General features: G+C 37.0%; 1 protein-coding gene and 1 long non-coding RNA gene across 2 annotated transcripts in view; one reads left to right on the top strand and one right to left on the bottom strand.

Moving 5' to 3' along the window:
* The first annotated feature begins 1807 nt into the window (after window positions 1–1807).
* Window positions 1808–19577, top strand: LOC121739063. Its single transcript, XR_006037389.1, has 3 exons — window positions 1808–1872; window positions 11779–11781; window positions 19563–19577. It is a non-coding gene; the product is annotated as an uncharacterized LOC121739063 (long non-coding RNA).
* The window catches only part of LOC121739062 (phytanoyl-CoA dioxygenase domain-containing protein 1), a 24790-nt gene continuing 13722 nt past the window's right edge, over window positions 10630–21697 (bottom strand). Inside the window, exons 2-6 of the mRNA XM_042131375.1 lie at window positions 18583–18729; window positions 16995–17111; window positions 14367–14517; window positions 13069–13314; window positions 10630–10847 (exon numbers count right to left, since the gene is read on the bottom strand). Of these exons, the coding sequence (XP_041987309.1) occupies window positions 10660–10847; window positions 13069–13314; window positions 14367–14517; window positions 16995–17111; window positions 18583–18729 (849 nt within the window). The 3' untranslated portion in view covers window positions 10630–10659. The remainder of the gene's footprint in view (window positions 10848–13068; window positions 13315–14366; window positions 14518–16994; window positions 17112–18582; window positions 18730–21697) is intronic.

Here is a 21697-nt window from a genome sequence, read left to right as displayed (position 1 = left end):
CGTTCGGATAATGTTTTGTTTTGTTATTCTAAATTTTATAGTAATAACAAATAAATAAGTTATGAAACAGCACTTGCGCTGTGTTTCGCTGAGTGAGTGAGTTTACCGGAGGCCCAATTCCCTTCCCTATCCTCCCCTATTCCCTTCCCTTCCCATCCCTACCCTTCCCTATTACCCTATTCCCTCTTAAAAGGCCGGCAACGCACCTGCAGCTCTTCTGATGCTGCGAGTGTCCATGGGCGACGGAAGTTGCTATCCATCAGGTGACCCGTTTGCTCGTTTGCCCCCTTCTTTCATAAAAAATTTGTGCCCATCTATCACAGTTCCTGAGATATAGCCTGGACAAATACAAAGGGACGAACAGACAGCGAAGTCTTTACGAGGAACCCTAAAAAGAAATTGAAAAATATATATTTTTTTGTACTTTGGTATTTACTTCATTTTGGTAAATCCAGGGTCGCTATTCAAATCTAACGACACTTCTCAAGTTATGATCCATTAAGCCATTTAGGATGCAGAGGCCAGAGCGTGCCAAAGCCCTGGAAACATACATAAATCCTATATAGAAACATACTTAACTCTTCTTCGGGCACAGTCAGGAAAGAATAAGTATCTGCGAACTTTCTCGAGTCTTTAATACATCAGTAGATCGATTGGTTAAAAATCGTGTACCTGAAATGTAACATAGGCAATTTTTCTTAAAAATAAGGATTAGTACTTCGTTGTCCATTTATTCTATTCGTCCTTCCTGTGAAGGGCCGAAGCTTATAACAGTTATAACATTTGAGAATGCGTGGAAAATACATTCAAATCCGACAAGAACTTGGCCGGGTCACGTTTGATTTGCACGTGGCTATAGTTACAAATTGAGGTAGTGATGAAAATTGTTCGCCCGGGCGTAGCGCATAATGTCGATAACAGTCGTGTAGGGAGCAATTTACCCCCCGTGGGGTGGCATTGCAACTGCCAACTGCGAGTGCGTTTACGTCATATTATCTAGGTTCATTTCATCCTAATTGTCTATCCATTACCTTTCATCCACATTTAACATACGTATTGATTTTAGCGTAAGGTCAGATTGGAGTTTCAAGGTTTGAGAAATTATATTGTAAGAGCTAGATGTACCATCGAGGCAATTGATTCCTAGGCAGTTGACAGACCAACGTCATTTGGTTGGATTAATTCAATGTGATCTGAGGGGTTAGTGCGAGGTTTATTCGATCATACGCATCGAGCGCGTAAACGCGAATTTATATGGATACAAAGCAGTATCCACGTTAGCCAGTAGATGGCGCAGCTTTGATCCCATATAAATTCGCGTTTACGCGCTCGATGCGTATGATCGAATAAAACTCGCACTAACCCCTCAGTTCATCTGTCGGCTCGGTTTGACGTAACGCTATTAAACCACGTAGGTCCCCCATCTGCCTACTGCCTATACTCTACAGGAATCAATTTCTCTGATAGTAACTCGATGTTAATTTATAATATCAAATATGGTATAGATTAACCGGCAAATGTTGTTTATATGTCATATTGCTGACCCGAAAGCATTAACATCTGAAAACGATATTATCGTTGTGGGAATATTATGCGTATATTATATAGTCCACTCAATAAAGCAGGCTCCTTAGACAAAGTCCCTTTCGTTAAAAACGATGACGAAATTCGTTATCAAAATGTATGCGGTTTGACATAAGTCATCGCTAAATGACATTTTGCTTGCGAAGACTAATGTCAAATCCCATACATTTTGATAACGAATTTCGTCATCGTTTTTAACGAAAGGGACTTTGTTTAAGGGGCCAGGTATAGAGTGCGTGAGCTGCAACCTAAGCAATTTCTTCAGAAATGTGTTCAGGATGCCCAGAAGTAGGGAATGCAATCTTGAACCAAGATTGACTACTCAAGATCTTGGCGTCTTCTTTCTGAACCAAGATTGGTCAGTTCGAGATCTTGTAGAGATTCGGGTCGAGATCTTGGTCGCGAATCAAGATTTTCGGGATTTTCAAGATTGAGCGGAATAATTGAAAAAATGCGTTTTTTTGCTGCAAATTGATAGTAACCAGTATTTTAATATTAAGCAATATATTATGTAATGTTTCAAAGAATTTGTTTTTGAGAAAATTGGGTATTGTTATATAAACTAAACACTAGCTATTTGACCGAGCTTTGCTTGGTATTCAATAAAACACGAATAAAATTACATTTTGTAAAAATGATTCCTAGCTAGATCGATTTATCGCCCCGAAACCCCCTATATACTCAATTTCATGAAAATCGTTGGAGCCGATTCCGAGATTCCAATTATAAATATACAAGAATTGCTCGTTTAAAGATATAAGATAACACATTCAGTTTTTACAAATTCAAGTATTTTTAAACATAAAAATCTGACAAGTTAAGGCGCAGCGCAGACGACAGACTATCCGTGACGCACTTTTTAGTCCGTGGAAATAGAACCTATGCAATCATATGCAGTAACTATAATATAATAAACGTATTATACACAGACGAATTATACTGCATATAATTTGGCAAATGCATAGGTTCTATTTCCACGGACTAAAAAGTGCGTCACGGATAGTCTGTCGTCTGCGCTGCGGCGTGCGCCTTATCCTATCCTATCCACGCAATATACACACATATAAACGCTAAGACACACACACATACGCACCTGTGAAGTTTAGGTACTTGTTTTAACTACAAATCTGTCACTTCTGTGATCTCTCATATTATGCAGAATCCCACATAATAACTCACTCTTTACCGTGTCAGATGCAGGTGGCTTTGATCAACTCTGGACATCGGACTATTGTGAGGCGAGTTACAGCTAATTGAACCTTAATAGTTTCGTGCAGAGTACATTTTCGTTTGCGGAAAATAATTAAACCCTTTGGAAATTGGTCATGTGGTCCGTGGTTTGCAAATTTTAATTATGACCAAATTTTTCGGTTCACCGCGACCAGGCGACTATTTTATTTCGGACAAAAAGTTTAATTTGGATTTTGGTCGTATGAGCGGTTAGTAAGTTTGTCTGAAATTCGGCTGGGATTTTCGAGTTTTATAATATAAAGTTTGGTTATGGAATTGAATCAGTTAAATATTTTGTATTTTATATTACCAGCCTAAATACGATCGTTATAATCAATCAATATAAATCAAAATTTACCGTCTCTCTTTTGGTACAGGATACTAATAATAATTATTTTTAACAAAAAAATTAAACCGACTTCCAAGGTAAAAATAATAATAATATGAACTAAAATGTATTAAATAACTCTTACTCTATAATAGTGCCTTTTTCAGAATTCGTCTAAATCTCAACTATGTCTGTACATACTACAGTCTTCATTACTTTGAAGTCGGTACCAGCATATGTACAGAAAATATAGTTAAGATTTAGATGAATTCTAAAAAAGGCACTATTATAGAGTAAGAGTTATTTAATACTTTTTAGTTCATATTATTATTGTTTTTACCTTGGAAGTCGGTTTAAATTTTTTGTTAAAAATAATAATTTCACTCTTTTTAGTTATCTACAAGATAAGGCTTTATGCGTAAATAACCACTACGAATGTTAACTATTCAGTATGCACATTATGTTACTGTAAGCGAAATTGTGGTAAATGCTTGCAGTTATCTAAGCGATGCTGCAATTTAAAAACTTTTATCTTTAAAGGTTCAGGAGTTCTATTCAGTGCCTTTGGATCAAGAGACACCTTCGTATGAACTTTCTCTTATTTGTAACATAATATGTTTAAGTTACTAGAAACAACATTTTAACCACTATGAGTCTTTTGATAAATTTCAAGGATTTCCCTCGATTGCTCATAGATCCCATCATCAGCTCACCACTTTCGTAATTATTATATAAAATCAAGATTATACCCTATACAACAACACAAGAATTTTGAAAATCGGTCCACAAACAGCGAAATAATCATCAACAACATCTGCTTCGATGCAAAATATCACGAAAAGCATCAATAATAAATTGAGTCATAATGTGATGACCCATGGCATAATTATGATTTTGGTGATGACGATCAAATAAATTGATGTGTTGGATTATGCTTTCAGTTGTTTAACCAACGCCAAAATCCCCGAACCTGTATCTATAAGGATTCAAAAGTTCTGTTGGGTACCTTCGGATCCAGGGTATAACCTGGTGCGAAATCTTACTTTTTGGTAGCATTTACCTCGAATGCTTCAGAAAAAATTGAAATCACTATATGTTTCCATACAAATTTCAAGGAGTCTCCTCAATTCCTCCAGGATCCCATCATCAGATCACCACTTTTGTGAACATGGTACCAAATTCAAGTTAAACCCTATACAACACAAAAAGAATTTTGAAAATCGGAACCCAAACCGCTGAGTTATCGTTGAACATACAAAAAAAAAGATACATACAGCCGTACGTATAACCTCCTCCTTTTTGGAAGTCAGTAAAAATGATTCGTCTTGGCTTCCGAAGTAATATTATGTCTTACGAAAGGAAAAATCGGCTAAGTGCGAGTAGGAATCGCTCATGCAGTGTTTCGTACCGTTATAGAATGAAAGTAAGCAAAAACTTGCTTTTTGTATGGGAACCCCCCTTAAATATTAATTTTATTTTAATTTTATTATAAACTAGCTGTTACCAGTTACCAGGGACTTCGTTCGAGTCAACAAAATGTGATAAGTTAATAACAAAGACAGAAAATTTTCTACTCTTTTTACTTTTACAAAGACAGCAGCAGCCTAGAGAGGCTGTATGATGTATCTCGATAAGCCGCGCTAGCTAGACAGTTGGCATTTTCACGTTTTTCTATTGCCATTTGCCACTAAAACTTCATTAAAAACAAAGTTACGTAAATATTTGAAGGAGGCTTCCATACAATCAATGCCTTAATGCACGGATTTTTATACACTTTTCACCAATCGATATTATGAATACATACACCAAATACGCTACATACACCAAAAAAACATTTTTTACCATTTTTGTCTGTATGTCTGTCTGTCTGTCTGTTTGTTCCGGCTAATCTCTGAAACGGCTGGAGCTATTTAGCCGGGACTTTTTTTGTTAGATAGCTGATGTAGTAAGGTGTAACTTAGGTGTTACTTTTAAACCTACTTCCAAAAAAGAGGAGGTTATATCTTACTTTTTTCATATTTGTTAGAGGACTATCCATCTTTGTTATTATACTTGACGCGGACGAAGTCGCGGGCAACAGCTAGTCAGTTATACTGTAAATAATAAATTTCAAACTCGGTAGCTTAGCGAACACGTGTTGTGTTATGTGTATTGCCCAAATAGGATTGTGAGGATTGTTATGCCAAGAGTAATATGTGTAGAGCCTCATTCATTTTAAACAATGTGTAACTAAACAATGTATAGTTCTGTAGTGAATTTGAATAATATTATTCATTCGACTCAATAGAGGAGTCAAGGGTAGCTATTTTAATACCGTTTCAATTTTGGTCTAAATTCAAACAAAGGTTTGTATGTATTACATAATATAAATAATTGAATAATTATAATAACATTTAAAATAATTTGATAATATTATAATATTAAATATACCTATATTCAATTCAAATCGCATCATGTGTACCATTCCAGAGCATGATCTATAACGCTGGACTGCAATACGAAATACCAGGATAGCATCGTCAGAAAAGGGGCTTTTATACTAAGAAAAGACGCTCTTCTACGAGTACTTGTCTCTTGACTACAATTAAATTAAGTATACTTACTAATCAGTGGCGGATTTACCAATAGGCTAAGTAGGCTGGAGCCTTTGCTGGAGCCTAGGGCGGCAGATTTAGAGGTGCGGCAAATTTAGTCCCATTTTTTTATCTTACAGAAATAAAAAATACCACCAAAAACATTTCTTGTAAAATATTGCCGAGATGACCACATATTATTAGGTTTACGGTTTACCCCATAAACTTATAATGCATATTATAAGTTTATGGTTTACCCTGTGAAAAAGATAATATGTGACCTCATGTAGAGCCAAGCTTCTGAATCTACACGGCTTAACTCTACTAAACCTCATTTTCAAAATTCTACAGACCAGTAAATATTATATAGTATGGCATCGCCGTTTCGCTACCGCACAGGGTTTCAACCTTGTGTGGAAGACCACACAAGGTTGAAACCCTGTGCGGTAGCGAAAAAATTTCAAAAAATGTTTTTGGTGGGATATGATTGTGAACTAAACTAACGTATTGAATTTCAAAGGTCAGTTATAGGGGCGGCAAAAATTGAATAGCCTACAGGCGGCTTTGTAAATCCGCCACTGTTACTAATATTATATTATACTTACTAATAAAATAGTAATATTATAAATGCGAAAGTGTGTCTCTGTCTGTTATCTTTTCACGCCCACGGCCCAAACCTCCGAAGTCCGAACCGATTTTGCGTCACGGTCACGGTCCTCCAAACAACAAAAATCTTTGTATGGGTTTGACATTGAAATGTCACTGTCACACACAATGTTTTGAAGATCGTGACGACTGACGTCACACTCTGTGATGGCTGTTTGCGATCACATAATATTACGGATTGAATATTTACTTTTTATTAAATAAAATAAAAAAACATAATCGGCCAAGTGCGAGTCGGACTCGCGCACGAACGGTTCCGTACCAGTATAGAGCAAAAATAGATAACAAATATTTTTTGTATGGGAGACCCCTTATTTATTTTATTTAAATTTTATTATCAATTATTAAAACATAAGTACAACTGAGTATGTTGTGAACATTTCAAATGTCTACCTATAGCCATTATTGATCCGACTCGCATTTAAAAATAATCGTTTAAGTTATCTGAGGGCTTTTAGTTTCAGAATCGCTTAAAAATTAATGTAAGTATTTGATTGGTTAAAAAAATTACGCAAAAAATAATATAATATTGGTTATTGTTATATTATGTAAATACCTTTGATTGTGGTCGACACTCGGTCGCGGATGAATTGAGCTTGTCGACTTTTGATAACTCAATTCTGCTCATCGAATACTTTATTTTGTCGTAAATTTTTTCATGTAGGTACTTATCTTATGGGTTATAATAATGTCCGAAACCACAACCGGAAGTGGGGTCATAATTTTGCATGCGGCCAAAATCAGGCATTTTTATGGATGTCGACCTTTACTTCTATGATTCATCGATATAACTATATTCAAAAAATTGTACATGTAGGTATCTGATCCATAGGACGGAGGAGCGGCTGGCTCTCGGACTATTAGTTTTTAATTAACTTTATTTTACACTGGATGAATACTGCCGTTTGCATGAATATATTTTCCGCCGTTCGTTTACTGTAAATTGTATTTTTAAAATTTTCCACTTAAAAGCTTAGCAAACTCCGTACGCCTACGCTCAGTTTTGTTATAAAAATATCTTACGCCGTGCCTCGTTCTAATAAACGATAAGAGATATCTATAAAACATTAAATATTAAACGAGACTTTACTTACGGAAAACGCTATTGGGTGTAAAAATTTTAACTTTATTTATTTTTCCAAAAATGTGATTTTATTAAGTTCACAATTTCTGTCTCGAGGCTTGAAATGTGTATCTTTTTTAGTATTCACAAAAAAAATTAAACAGAACACGATCGAAAATTCGCAATTGACAGAGAGAGAGAAGACCGCTGGCGCGGCGTAGAAGAGAATAATATGGGGATATTGTCTCTCCTTCTCTCTCCCTCTCTTTCTACCGCCCGACGAACATATTGTATGCCAGCTATCTATTTCTACCAGCGTTAAATGCCTAACAGATTTGCGGGTTTTAAATTCGCGAACTTACCTTGGCTCGCGTCCGCGTAGGTGACACACGAGAATCGCTCACACTGGATTACCATCATACCCCCAGGCTCGCGGCTCGCGGCTCTTTGCTTACACACAGGCGATTAAGATCGTCGAGCCATAAGTCCGCGTACTTACTCGCAAGTCTGTCACCCCTTTCAGGAAATCTGCTACAAAATAAATTCCTTGCTTTGTCGTAGAAAGCCTAACTAGCTAGGTTTATTATTGCAACAGTCACCTTGATGCTTTAACTTGTAAGTTCATTATTATCTTCCGTTGCATTGGGCACTGCGAACATTTTTATCCAGTTACGACACAATAATTATAATATGATTCGCGCACAACTGTGAGCTCGATCATAATAACACGAACGGAGACGTCTTGCAAATCTGTCAAATCCATACAAATTTAGAAATGCATCTACGTGTCGCGTTGCGGCCTGAATTTACCCAGGCTCGATTTATTTGCGTTAGCGCGAACGACCGATTTGGCCGCTACAATGAGAGATTACAAGCAAATTCAAGCAATAATTGTAACGATTTATTTCAATAGCGGCGCGACTTTGCGCTGTAATGCACTTACGTCTTGCCTGTTATCTCGCGGCTACCAAACCGCGCGTTTGGGCGGACGCATATAAATTAGGGATGCCACAAATAGTGAATTAGCCGAATAGCGAATACCGACTATTCGGCAACGCTGTCGGCCGAAGCGCCGAATATTCGGCACGAAATACATACTTTTCGGGGGCGCGGTAGCTAGATTAAGACAAGTCGCAATCTGTTTTCCTGGTTGCGTTGGCGTGGCAGGCGACAAACGAAAAACAATACCCAAATCTTTCAGAACTTGCCAAAGTTTATCTTTCTTATCCTGGAAGTAGCGTGTATTTTGAGAAGTTATTTTCTGAGGCTGGTTTACGATGAAAAGCGTAATCGTTTGCTACCAAAAATGCTGAAAAGCTTGTTTTTATCCATCACAACTTACCACACTGATCAATTTTAATTAGGTACTAAAGTGTTGTACTTAATTTGGAAAAAAAATACACAATTTTAAGTAATATAACGTGCTTTTTACACGATTTGGTTTTCGGTATTCAACAATTCTGGCGGTGAAGCCGCTTGTGTGGGCAAGCGCCTCAGTGCAGTGTCATGATTTTGCACATACAAATTAAGACAACAATTTTTTGCTCTTTCAGCGCTGCTACTTTCGAAGTGAGCTCTTTACGGGATACTCATAACATACCCTAATGAATTATCACTTAGTTTTGTTACATTCTGTATAATATAAAATACAATACATAATGATATATTATGCCGATTGACCCCTGGGCCCTGACTTTCGCGGAGCGTTCTTATAGTCTTGTGCGACCTATAGGCTGTAACTAGCTATTTATTTGCCCTTATTAAAGAACACTTTCATACCTTCTTACTTTACTTTTCCTTTATTAGTTGCTGACCGAGCAACTAATAAAGGAAGCTCGCTCTGTCGGAAGATCTTCCTTTGTGGCCACCACGCATATCCACATTGGTGACCCTCGACAGAACACGCCTCCTTCATCACCATCACTCCCCGCCCCTCCGCACCGCGCCAGCCAGCATCGCCTCATCGTACCTCGTCCACTAGCCGCAATGTACCGTGGCATGGGCGACTCCGCATCGGCATCATCGTTCTTTCTCACTACACTGACCGGTCAGCAAGCAGAAGCACATCTCTTTTGGTCAGCAAGTAGCATTGCATCGGCCCCGCACGGAAGCTATCTAACTCACTGGATCCCGTGCAGCAGTATCATGTGGGCTTCGGAAGCCTGACCGAGCATAACACCCCTCTCGGTCGGAAGATCTTCCTATGCGGCCGCCACGCATATCCACAGTATCATCACAAAGAAGACTAAAATCGTAATTAAAACGACAATAAAAATAAAATGACACATTTTATTTAGTGTTTAAAATTATCACAAATAAATTTGTTAGTTGTATCACAATACATTTGGTTACTGCAGCATATTTATGTTTAAACTATTAAAATAACCGCTTCCCTTTTGAAAATTGGTTAAAAAGTATCTTACATTAATCATTACAAATAACAGTAAGTAATATAATTTTTGATTGGTTACAATGTAATCGTATAGAATCAATCGCAAAAGTTTTGAATTTTTATTTAATATGTAGCCAATTTGTATTATGTAATATGTTTTATTATAATATATAAGTAACTTAAAATATTGAAACGTATAAATTGAAAACTACTTAAATTAAGCTTACAATTTTCATTTTTTTTAATTTACTTAGTGGATACCCAGACTATAGTCATAATAATTTTTTTATTCCAAATATTGCCTTATTTTATTAATAATTCTTCCTTCGCAATATTTATAACAATTTGCCTAGCTAGTGCAACATTTTATATTTTATACAGTAATAAATACTAATTTGACTATGAATAATAATTGTAAAAAAATAAACCATAATATTATAATTTTTATCATAATAATTATTATGGTGTCCTTTTTATATATTTATTTATTTTTATTCCATTTCATCTGTCGATGGCATTTACATAATAACATACATAATATTATGTATAAGTATTTAGTGCTTTCAAAGTCCTGTAAGTCCCTTTTTTGTCTTGTGCCTGGTCTTACCTAATAAAATTAACATTATTTTGCTAAGTAGCAATAGAAAAAATATCTTTCCTCTTTCCTTTAATCTAAATTTCTGTAGTCTAGGTCTCAAATTGAATAATCTTAGGATAGGTATATCTTATAGTTAGGTCGACTGAATAATCTGATCATATTATACAGTAATGGTTACGTATCACCTAATTTTTGATTAGTTTTGAATATATCCTATCAAAATAATCATTCCATTTGTGGCGTAGAATAGACGTTGAGGAAGGGGGCGCCGGGGCCCTCCTGCAGCCAGTTGTCAGGGGAGTATTTGTTATCGTGTTTCTCTATAACATGAAAGGTGTAGGCGTGACGACTTTTGTCTGACTTGTTGTGGGCACTCTTGTGGATTACGTTGCCGTGAATCAGGATACAGGTACCTGGAAAGAAATTAAAATATTTGTGGCAAATTTGACATGACATCTGCAAAAGTGAGACTGCACTGAGCGACACTATGCAGCGGAGCGACGCGACACCAATCGTCAGTTCTACGGGCCAGGCCACAACACTGGGTTGCGGCGTCGTATCGCAAAAACAGCACCGCACAGAAATGAGACGCGATGTCGCAACGCAAACATTTCATCGGATAGGGTATGATGCTAACCAAAATATAGCACTCTTTAAGGGTCAATTCAGACCGCGACGCGACGCGTAGTTGCATTTCTAAATTTGTACTGAATTGACAGATTTCAATTACGTGAGACGTCTTGCAGCAAATCTATCATATTTATATAAAAGAAATGCATCTACGTGTCGCGTTGCGGTCTGAATTGACCCTAAAATGCGCTGTCGCTTCTGAAATTTCCACGATGTGTTCTGCGGCGTCGGAGATTTTTTACGATGCGAGTTCTGACTTGACCTTTTTGTCAAGTAGCTTGTGTGATCTCACCTATAATGCAGGTTGTACGTCACCTTATGTGTCACCTATAAAACCGTTATCCTTAAGGTGACGCCGCGTTAAAGTAAAAAATTGTTTTGGATAATATTATGTTTCAGATCACTTGTTTTCTATGAGAGGCCAGGCCGGCCTCTCTTAAAGAAAATTCAGACAATAGGTTTTTGGAGGTTTTGTTGGAAACTTTGTGGTTGGAGGTACTTATTAAAAATGCAGTTAATAGCTTCGACAACGAAGTTAAACATCAAAATGTATCCAGGGATTTGACATGATCATAGGACGCATCAAATGCGCCATGACACTTGCCTTAAGGTGACGCCACATTAAAGTAAAAAACCGTGTTGAATATTATGTTTTAGATTGCTTGTTGCCGGGCCTCATAGAAAACAAGCAATGGAATAGCAAAAAATGGAAAGGGCGTAAGCGACAAAATGGTTTTTGTCGCGTAATTTAAAAACCATAAATACAGTTCATATTTGAATAACTAACATATAAGCTATGGTCAAATTAAACTGTATGCTTGAACCAATCTATGTACAAATTTTGGAAGCTTAAATTACTCTCCTCTGTTACAGTTGGTAAAATAGGAATCCCTTTTTGAACAGAGGTCTTTTTGATTAATTATTCTGTGTTATAAAAGTTGACCAATCGTGTTATGCTATGGGTAATTCAAAGACAAAGACATGATGAATACTGACAATGAACTTTAATTTCTTAGCTTTAGTCATTGCTGAAAAAAATCGATATCGCTACAGCCAAATTATCAAGGCGTCGCCTTAATTCAATGTAAAGAAAATATGTATTTAATATTGAGGCCTCACAAGCTGGGTCATCTCAAATCACGCTTACAATATACATTTTAGACGATTTTCGACGATGATCTGCTGGGCATTACTTATACTGAGTACATAATATGTCACAAGCTCGATATTTACGATATTCCGACACTACATCAATGCAGCTGCGCTCTGATGTACTGTGTCGGGTATCCATCATAATCCATTACTTGCCATTTGCCTATCGTGTAAACTGAGATAAACTGTAGTTGAAATATGCATCTTTGCTGCATTGATGCCCTGCAGAAACCTTAGCAATACTGCTGAGATTTGTGATCATACCTCAGCAGTATTGTTAAGGTCTACCCGACAACGTCATATAGGGCCATTCCACACTCGCTCGTGCTCGTCTTCTGCGCGTTTTCATCGCGTTTTGGCAGATAATAAGTTTAAAACGTGTCGGCTTTCTTCCGTTTGCTGAGCGTTCAAATTGCGTTTGTATCGATACAAACGACGTAAAAAACGTCGTGTGGAAGGTCCGTTAAATGCGCCTCTATAAATTATTACTAGCTATTTGACCGAGCTTTGCTCGGTATTCGATAAAACACGGATTAAATGACATTTTCTAAAAATGATTCCTACCTAGATCGATTTATCGCCCCCGAAACCCCCTATATACTAAATTTCATGAAAATCGTTGGAGCCGATTCCGAGATTCCAATTATATATTTATATACAAGAATTGCTCGTTTAAAGATATAAGATAATTTTACTCTACGCCACTACAAAGTGTATGAGTCGCTAGACATTTATCGGTAGAAAATTGTCTGTGACGGGCTTGAACCTATTGAGACTATGTTAAAAGTGACGCTTTATTTAATTTTTTCTCAGTCGCGTTCTCTTGCGGCTAAGATCGGAGAGCCACTTTACCTTTACTGACAGGTACTGGTGTGAAACTGGACTCCCGGTACACGGGGGCTGGTTTGTCATACACCAGCCCCTGCTGCGCCTCCTTATCCGGGTTCCGCTGCAACCTCCTGTGCACCCCTGACTTGTGGGAACCCGGCGACATCCAGAGACAACCGTTCTGGATCGTCGCATCTTCTAGAGCGATCCAGAAGCCCACGGGCGGGACCGGCTCTGTGTGGAGGTAAGTTGCATCTTGGTGCGGTACGACTGAAATGGGTAAAAATTATACATTAAAGACATTGGGGATAACAATTCCTTATAATTAAACTTTTTAATCGGGACTTAACGCGACTTATTTAAGTAGTAATGCTACTACGAGTACATACTTTTTCTCGACGTTTCGGCCGTGTTGCAACGGCCGTGGTCACGAGGGGACTGCAGGAGCGCGACGTCTTCGTTTTGTGTAAATAAGTCGCGTTAAGTCCCGATTAAAAAGTTTAATTATAATGCAACGCGAAAGTTTAAAATGTTATAACAATTCCTTAGTTCTTATATCTCCTATAATATCATATTATGCGGACAATTTGTTGTTTGGTATATTTCAAATGCGGGAACTGGGCCCAGTTTCTGAGGTTTTTGGACATAATTTTATCTCTTAAACTCTGTTCGTTGGTTAATGTTTAAACGTTAGCCAATCAGAATTCAGCAGAATTAATACAAGTTATAAAACCTCATTAACCGTACATTTACCTTACAGTCAAGGTATGATAAGTATATAGTAAGTTTTTATTTCGAGAAGTTACGTTTTGCATTTTATTATAGAGGTACAGTACAGCATGCTGTAAATAAGAATTTTTTATACTCCATAGTTTGTTGTTTATTTCTATAGAACAATCCAGCTAAAATATTTTATTCCCCAATCCCCACCATCAGTTTCATTTTTATACGTGGGAGAGCCATGCTTCGGCACAAATGGGCCGCCTCGACCGGATAAATACTACGTTCTCACAGAAAACCGGCGTGAAACAGCGCTTGCGCTGTGTTTCGCCGAGTGAGTGAGTTTACCGGAGGCCCAATCCCCTAACTCCTACCCTATTCCCTTCCCTACCCTCAACTATCCCCTTCCCTTCCCTACCCTCCCCTATTACCCTATTCCCTCTTAAAAGGCCGGCAACGCACTTGCAGCTCCTCTGATGCTGCGAGTGTCCATGGGCGACGGAAGATGCTTTCCATGAGGTGACCCGTTTGCTCGTTTGCCCCCTTATTTCATAAAAAAAAAACTATAATATGAACACGTAACAATCATGTGCCAGACTTACCTTCACCACCCAATCCAGGGTTCTTGTATATATACATGCTCTGCACCACCGCTGGTTCCTTCAAGCCCAGTTCCCTGCATACGGCCTTCACCCTGTCACTGTACGTGTAGCATCTGAAGATCGGATGTAGGAGATGTAGGGCATGGCCGACCTGAAACGATGGGGGAGAATCCTTAAATTTTATTCCTTAGGGTTGATTCAGACCGCAACGCGACGCGTAGATGCATTTCTAAGTTAGTATGGATTTGACAGATTTCAATTGCGTCAGACGTCTTGCGAATCTGTCAAATCCATACTAATTTAGAAATGCATCTACGCATCGCGTTGCGGTCTGAATTGACCCTTACGGTCAATTCAGACAGCAACGCGATGCGTAGATGCATTTTTAAATTTGTACTGTATTGACAGATTTCATTTATTGCGTGAGACGTCTTGCAAATCTGTCAAATCCATACAAATTTAGAAATGTATCTACGCGTCGCGTTGCGGTCTGAATTGACCCTTACTACTTCATATCACATAACTCATTCTACGAATGTTTTAAGACTTTTAGGCCAATCCGTTCAGCCGTTCTCGAGTTATAACAGATTATAAAGGACTAACAAAGTTGAAAATCCATTTTTATTTAAGTATAGATGTATAATAGGTATGATAGACAATAGACATGCGATTACGAATGTGTGGTAAGACTTTAAATTAGTTTTTAATAATAATTATAATAATATTAATAATCCATGGACCATGACCGATGTCGAGATTCTTGGTTATCCATCATCCAACGTGAAGATTAAATAAAATAAAATAAAAATAGCATTTATTCTGTTACCAATAATTGTAACAAATTTAAAAAAATATATATAAGATTACATGCACATTACATATTCGTTATTATTTTACATCATCAACGTGAAGATTAAGGGTATTTAATTGTCATATTTTTTGGTATATTTCATTTACAAAGGCTAATTTACAAAGATGAGCTATTTCATATTTGAGAGTATGAATAATGAGAAAATAATAATATGGAAAAAAAAAACGATAAGTATTGGAAGGTGACAATTCAATGTCAGAACCTTTAAATACCTTTGACGTTTAAAGTGTTTTAGGCGGCCGAAAAGGAATATTTTAGTACCTTAAGAGGGCGACTAACCCCAAAAATCAAACATCGTCCTTCTCTCTTCACACTCACGCCCGTCTTTCATATGCCAGGTGAAAAAGAACGACGCGGATTCATCGCCAAATTAGTTTTTTCTCAATAGCTCGATAAATATACAACAATTTAAAAATCCGCTAGGTCGATCTCTCAATGATAGAATTTTATACAATGTGTTAAAATATTAACTTAGTTCAATGCACGGTTATGGCAATAAATGAAAAATTCGTGAAAATTAGATGCATCTTTGTGATTTTTTTCTATCGAGAAAATTTTAAGATATCGTGTTTTTGCTCAGATCGAATTCTCGGAAATATAATGTAGTATCTAATTTTAGAAAATGAAACAATTCGGGGCTTATTTTCAAGTATAAAAATGAATTATAAAATCGACATTTTAGGGTTAGTCGCCCCCTTAAATAAGTCAGCGATTCATTATTCTGAGATCCTTTATGAATATTACACAAAGGCCTTGTTAAAGAGAAAATTCAAATTAGTAAGAGATACTTTATAAATTCTGAGCATCAATAATTGCCAGTAGTTGATAATAGTTCGCCTTTATGTAATAGAAGACAAGTTTGAGTACACGATCCTAGCCAAGGTGCTTTCTTTGTCGCTTCTTTATAGAATCGCCGATAAAAATGTATGGTATTGATGTTACGCTCAAAGACCGAAATCGCTCAATGAGCGAAAAAATGGCTCACAACGCGTTGTGGTCACAGTGTAACAGCCACGACGCGAAATTCGCGTCGTGGCTCTAATGAAAACGGCCACGACGCGTTCTGGCAATCACAAAAAACCATAACGCGAAATTCGTGTCGTGGCTGATATGCTATTCATTTTTCTTGATTTGTTCTTGATTGATTAATCGTCTATAGGTATGGAAGATTATATTTAAATTACCACGCGTACTACAAAATATTTTTTCTTTTACTAAATCACTGCATAACGTGTTTTTCATTATTTGAAAATATCCATAGTTCCATAATATCCGTGCTAATATTATTACTGTCTGTCTGCCGCTGTTTATGGATATTTTATAAATAATAATGATAAACACGTTATGCAGTGATTTAGTAAAAGAAAAAATATTTTGTAGTACGCGTGGTAATTCAAATATAATCTTCCATACCTATGGACGATTAATCAATCAAGAACAAATCAAGAAAAACGAATAGAATATCAGCCATGGCCACGACACGAATTTCGCGTTATGGCCTTTTTGTGATTGCCAAAACGCGTCGTGGCTGTTTCACTGTGACCACAACGCGTTGTGAGCCATTTTTTCGCTCATTAAGGATTTCGGTCTTTGAGCGTAACATTGACATAAAATGAGGGAGAAATTAGTGAACAAAGTATTCAATTTCCCACTCATCTTGAAACAATGTATGTTAAACTACACGCGGGCCACTGACTAAGTCCCGGCGGGCCGCAGGTTGAGTTATGTTAGGTCATTTTCTGAGAAAATAATTTTACCTTGTTCAGTGATATACTTGGGTCGACTTGTAGTTTGCCGTCGGGAGTCAAAGCGTCAGATTCAAAGAAAAATCGGATTTTGTCGTTACTCTCCATGAAGTATTTGTCCTTCAGATGCTGAAATACGAACGTAGTTTAAGATTATAATATACAATCATAATAAAATTATTCGATAATAATATTATGCGAGTAATCAATTAAGTAAGCAAATAATAACCAGCAAAACTTATGCTTCATGAAATATAAGCCGCGGAGCTAGTCACAAAATTTAATTTTAGGTCAATTTAATTTTAGGTCAATTTAATTTTTTATTTTGTGGTCCGCACTATTCTCGATGGGTTTAACCATCTAGGATTTTAATAATAATAATTTATGTAGTAATTTACTTTATTGCATTCCACAAACTTATAATATAAATAACGATATCTTCCAGGCAACCATATTTTATATTCCAATATTATGTTTAGAATGAATTTAATTAGAATACGCTTTTAACAACGATAATCCAACGGGAATCGAACCCGAGTCAAGAGCTACGCCCTAAGCCACTGGACCACGGAGCTACGCATTACATAGGAAGTTAGGAACTATTATTAGTTGATGCCCACATGATGCTCACATGATGCCCACAAATCCGTTAAGCAAAAATTCGTTTATCGAGCGGAAACCGTACGTTTTTCTGAAGAAATAAGTATCGTATGTTCTGTATACCTAAAAGTTAAATTGGTACAGCCGTTTAAGTGTGAATCAACAGACACACTACGTACGTAGGTACATACTTGTAAGCATCCCGACCGCCGAGCAAAGTTAACTACTGAATACCCGAAGACGGCGCGATGAGCTGGAGGCCTAGACAAGCGGCAAGCTATTAACGTAAACGCCAACGCCAACGCCACGAAATGTATGGGATTTGACATTAGTACACACAGTTGCACACAGTTACAGTAACAACAAACATACGACAAAAACACATAAAATGACGGGTACACAAAAGCGGTCTTATTACTAAATAGCAATTTCTTCCAGACAACCTTTGGAAGGAAAGGAAACAAAAAGTTGCTGGAGAAAGGGCGTTGTGCTTAAATTATATTAACTAATTACAATTAAAAATAAAGCTTAAAGACTTAACATTAATACATTACATATAAATACTATCCTATGAAATAAATATATACATAATACATATTATTATGCAATACTACATACAAAATATTTTATCAATAATATATATTTTATATAATTATTAATAATATAATACATATTATAGTTATATAATATATACATACCATAATATACATAATATAATTTACGTAATATATTGGCACATGAAAGTATATACAGTACCAAATAAATTAATGTCATTGAATACATTTAAATTCTCCCTTAAGGATTACTATCTCTGATCTCAAGATGTTGATCCCAGTATGGACCGATATGGCATGAGTCATCACACTAATTCATTTTGTTAGCGTTTACGACAATCGCTTGCCACTTGTCTACTAGGGCAGGGCTGTCCAACGGTGGCACAGAGGCGAGAAAAATGAAAGATCCTGGGGGAGGCCTAAATAAAAAAATAAGGTTAAACTACCTGTTTCTCAGTCTCGATCGTAGAGAAGACGGCTCTGTCCTCTATCTCCGCCGCCTGCTTGGTGAGCTCCAGTCCGGTTGCTCGGAGCTCGTCACACTCGGCTGGCCGGAGGAAGTCCTCCAGCACCACGTATCCATCTCGGTCAAGCTGGAAGTCAGTCACTGTTTAAGGCGAGTCAAACTTCCTAACGAAAAGATTATTAGAGAAAACTGCGCGGACAAAATGTGTGATCGTAAGATCACACATTTAGTCCGCGCCGCACGCGCCGTACGCGCCGCATCCGAGAATAATTCGTTGTATGAAAAATTTACATAAAATAAAGTCGACATTCGACTCATGTTATGTCAACTCCTTACATTTTGATCGGCGACTCTATAAACAGCGATAAAGAAAATGTCTTGGCGTTCGATAAAATAAAGTCGACATTCGACTCATGTTACCTCAACTCCATACATTTTGATCGGCGACTCTATAAAACAGCGATAAAGAAAATGTCTTGGCTAGGGCTCTGATTTCTACTTTCTACTACAGTCCGTACAAAACTACTTATTACGCTTCAGATTTCAGAATCGAGACGATCGAATGTAAAAGGAAACTTATGGTAGTCGTAAACTCATTTTTGCCACTGAAGTCTTCTAACTTTTTAACCGACTTCCAAAACACGACGAGGTTATAATATGTTCGGCTGTAGATATTTTTATAATATGCTCTCAGCTGATTCAAACTTGAGCTGATTTTCTATCAATCAGCAAAGTATTTATATGAATTAGCAAAGACAGACAAGAGAAGGGACAGAGTGAATTTATTTAAGAGTCTTCCTTAATTTACTCCTTCTAATTTAAGAGAGCTAAATTATAAAACTTCTGTTGCGGCGCGGGCGGTAGGCAGCTTTCCCGAGAATCTTAATTATTTTTTATCACAAATCTCTTTGTTTTAGAAGTATTTGCAGTCCAAAAACAACAATTTGCTTTATTTGCAAGCAAAATTAAATATTTCAGACAAATAATAAAACAATATTTACCCCATTTTTATTGCAGTAGGAATTAAATATTCAGATATCTAGAAATATTTAATTTCGTAGACAAATTGAATTTTTATGCTATTTTAACGATGTTCTTTTATCTTTAAATAGATAGTGCAAGTGTTACGAGACAAGATATCGGTCTTTACTAATGCTTTAAAATACCTATTATTCTGTAAGAATTTACGAAGTGTTGTATTCGATCTGTACCATAGCACTGTTCCTGTAAATTGTCTATAGTCAATACCCTGAGTTCGACACAAAATTCATATTGACTTATGTTGCTATTATAGTCACTTGTATGAGAGTAGAGCAGTGGTTCTTAACCTTTTGTTATACGGGCCATAAACACGTGTCACGGCGGGCCGAAGGTTGATAGCTGAAGTAGAGTGTTCACATATCACCGCTCGCCCCCACACGTAGAGTATTCTCGGCTCTACAATCATTTTTGTGTATGCGTTGGCCATTTTATACAAACTTATTAATAGACATACCTACTGATTGATCACAAGAGGTATGAGATTTCGTGATTCATCATACACCAGGGAACCGAGCATGATGGTGCTTTGTGATAGAATCCCTGGTTAGCTTAGATATTGGAGACATAATATTGTTATTTTATAATTACTAGATGACGCCCGCAACTCCGTTGCATCAAAATCCGTTTATCGCGCGTGAACCGTACACATTTCCGGGATAAAAATTGAAAAGTATACTGTGTCCTTTCCCGGATCTAAAAGTATATCTGTCGCAGTCCACTGGTTAAAATAGCCGTTCAATCAAACAGCTATCTTAATACAATCACAAACACCGGCTAGTTGACGCCATATTGTAAACAAAACGCACCTAGTGCCGCGGTGGTGACCGCTGAACTAATTCAATCAAACGGCTGCTTTTGAATTAGCTGTAGTGTTGAACGTTTCGAGCGACTGAAATATTCAATTAAAAAGCTAGAATTGTGATTGAATAGCGTTGTACAGTCAAAGGGCTAGCTGTTTGATTAAACGGCTATTTTAACCAGTTGGCTGCGACATATCCATACCAAACAGCCGAGTCGGTTCAGCGGTTTGGCCGTGAAGACGTAACAGACATATTTTCGCATGTTTCATAATGTAAAATAGTGTGGATAATATTATGAATTATCGATCAATGTTCAATCGATTTTTTTTAAATCTTTGAATGAATTGTTGGTGTCCGATGATATTTCTTAAAAACATTTTTATATGTAGCTCGAGGAGCTTTTGCGAAGCTCCAGAGCTTTCACACCTTGAGAATGGCTGACGAATGGAAGACTCAAGAAAATTGACGCAGTTCTGTACGAAGAACCCCACAATGACAAACTACTTCCCTGTTTCCAATTCCGGTGTCTTTGTTCCAGAGTATTCGATGCTAAATAAAGAGCATTAGTCGTTAAAATTATTTATTGCACCACGCAAATTCACCTTTTGCCAAATATAATAATACCTAGCGCATAGTCCCTGCTGAAAGTGTAAGGGCGTTTGTGCACTACATGGAATTTTACCATCCGGCGCGGCGCGGCATCTCGATTTCCTACCTTATTTATATGGCAAACGTGAAAGTTATGAACGCCGGACGGTAAAATTCCGTGTAGTGCACAAACGCCCTTAAGGTGACGCCGCGTTAAAGTTGGTACTACATATACACACATATACAATATATATTCTGTGGTTAAAGTAAAAATCGTTTTGGATATGTTTTAGATCGCTTGTTTTCTATGAGAGGCTGGCCTGGCCAGGAAAACAAGAAATGGAACAGCAAGAAATGGAAAGTGCGTAAGCGATAAAATGATTTTTGTCGCGTAATTTAAAAACCATAAATATATTTCATATTATAAGCTATGGGCAAATTATAATGTATGCTTGAACTAATCTATTTACATATTTTGGAAGCTTAAATCACTCTCCTCTGTTGGCAAAATTAAAATCCCTGTTGTTATAGAGGTATTTTTGATTAATTATTCTGTGTTATAACTTATAAAAGTTGATCAATCATGTTATGATATGGGTAATTTAAAGACAAAGACATGATGGATACTGACAATGAACTTTAATTTCTTAGCTTTAGTCATTGTTG

This window comes from Aricia agestis, chromosome Z (assembly GCF_905147365.1).
Source record: "Aricia agestis chromosome Z, ilAriAges1.1, whole genome shotgun sequence".
NCBI classification, from domain to species: Eukaryota; Metazoa; Arthropoda; class Insecta; order Lepidoptera; family Lycaenidae; genus Aricia; species Aricia agestis.
The sequence above is the reverse complement of the archived record's forward strand: the minus strand, read 5'-3'. Positions and strand labels throughout refer to the sequence as shown.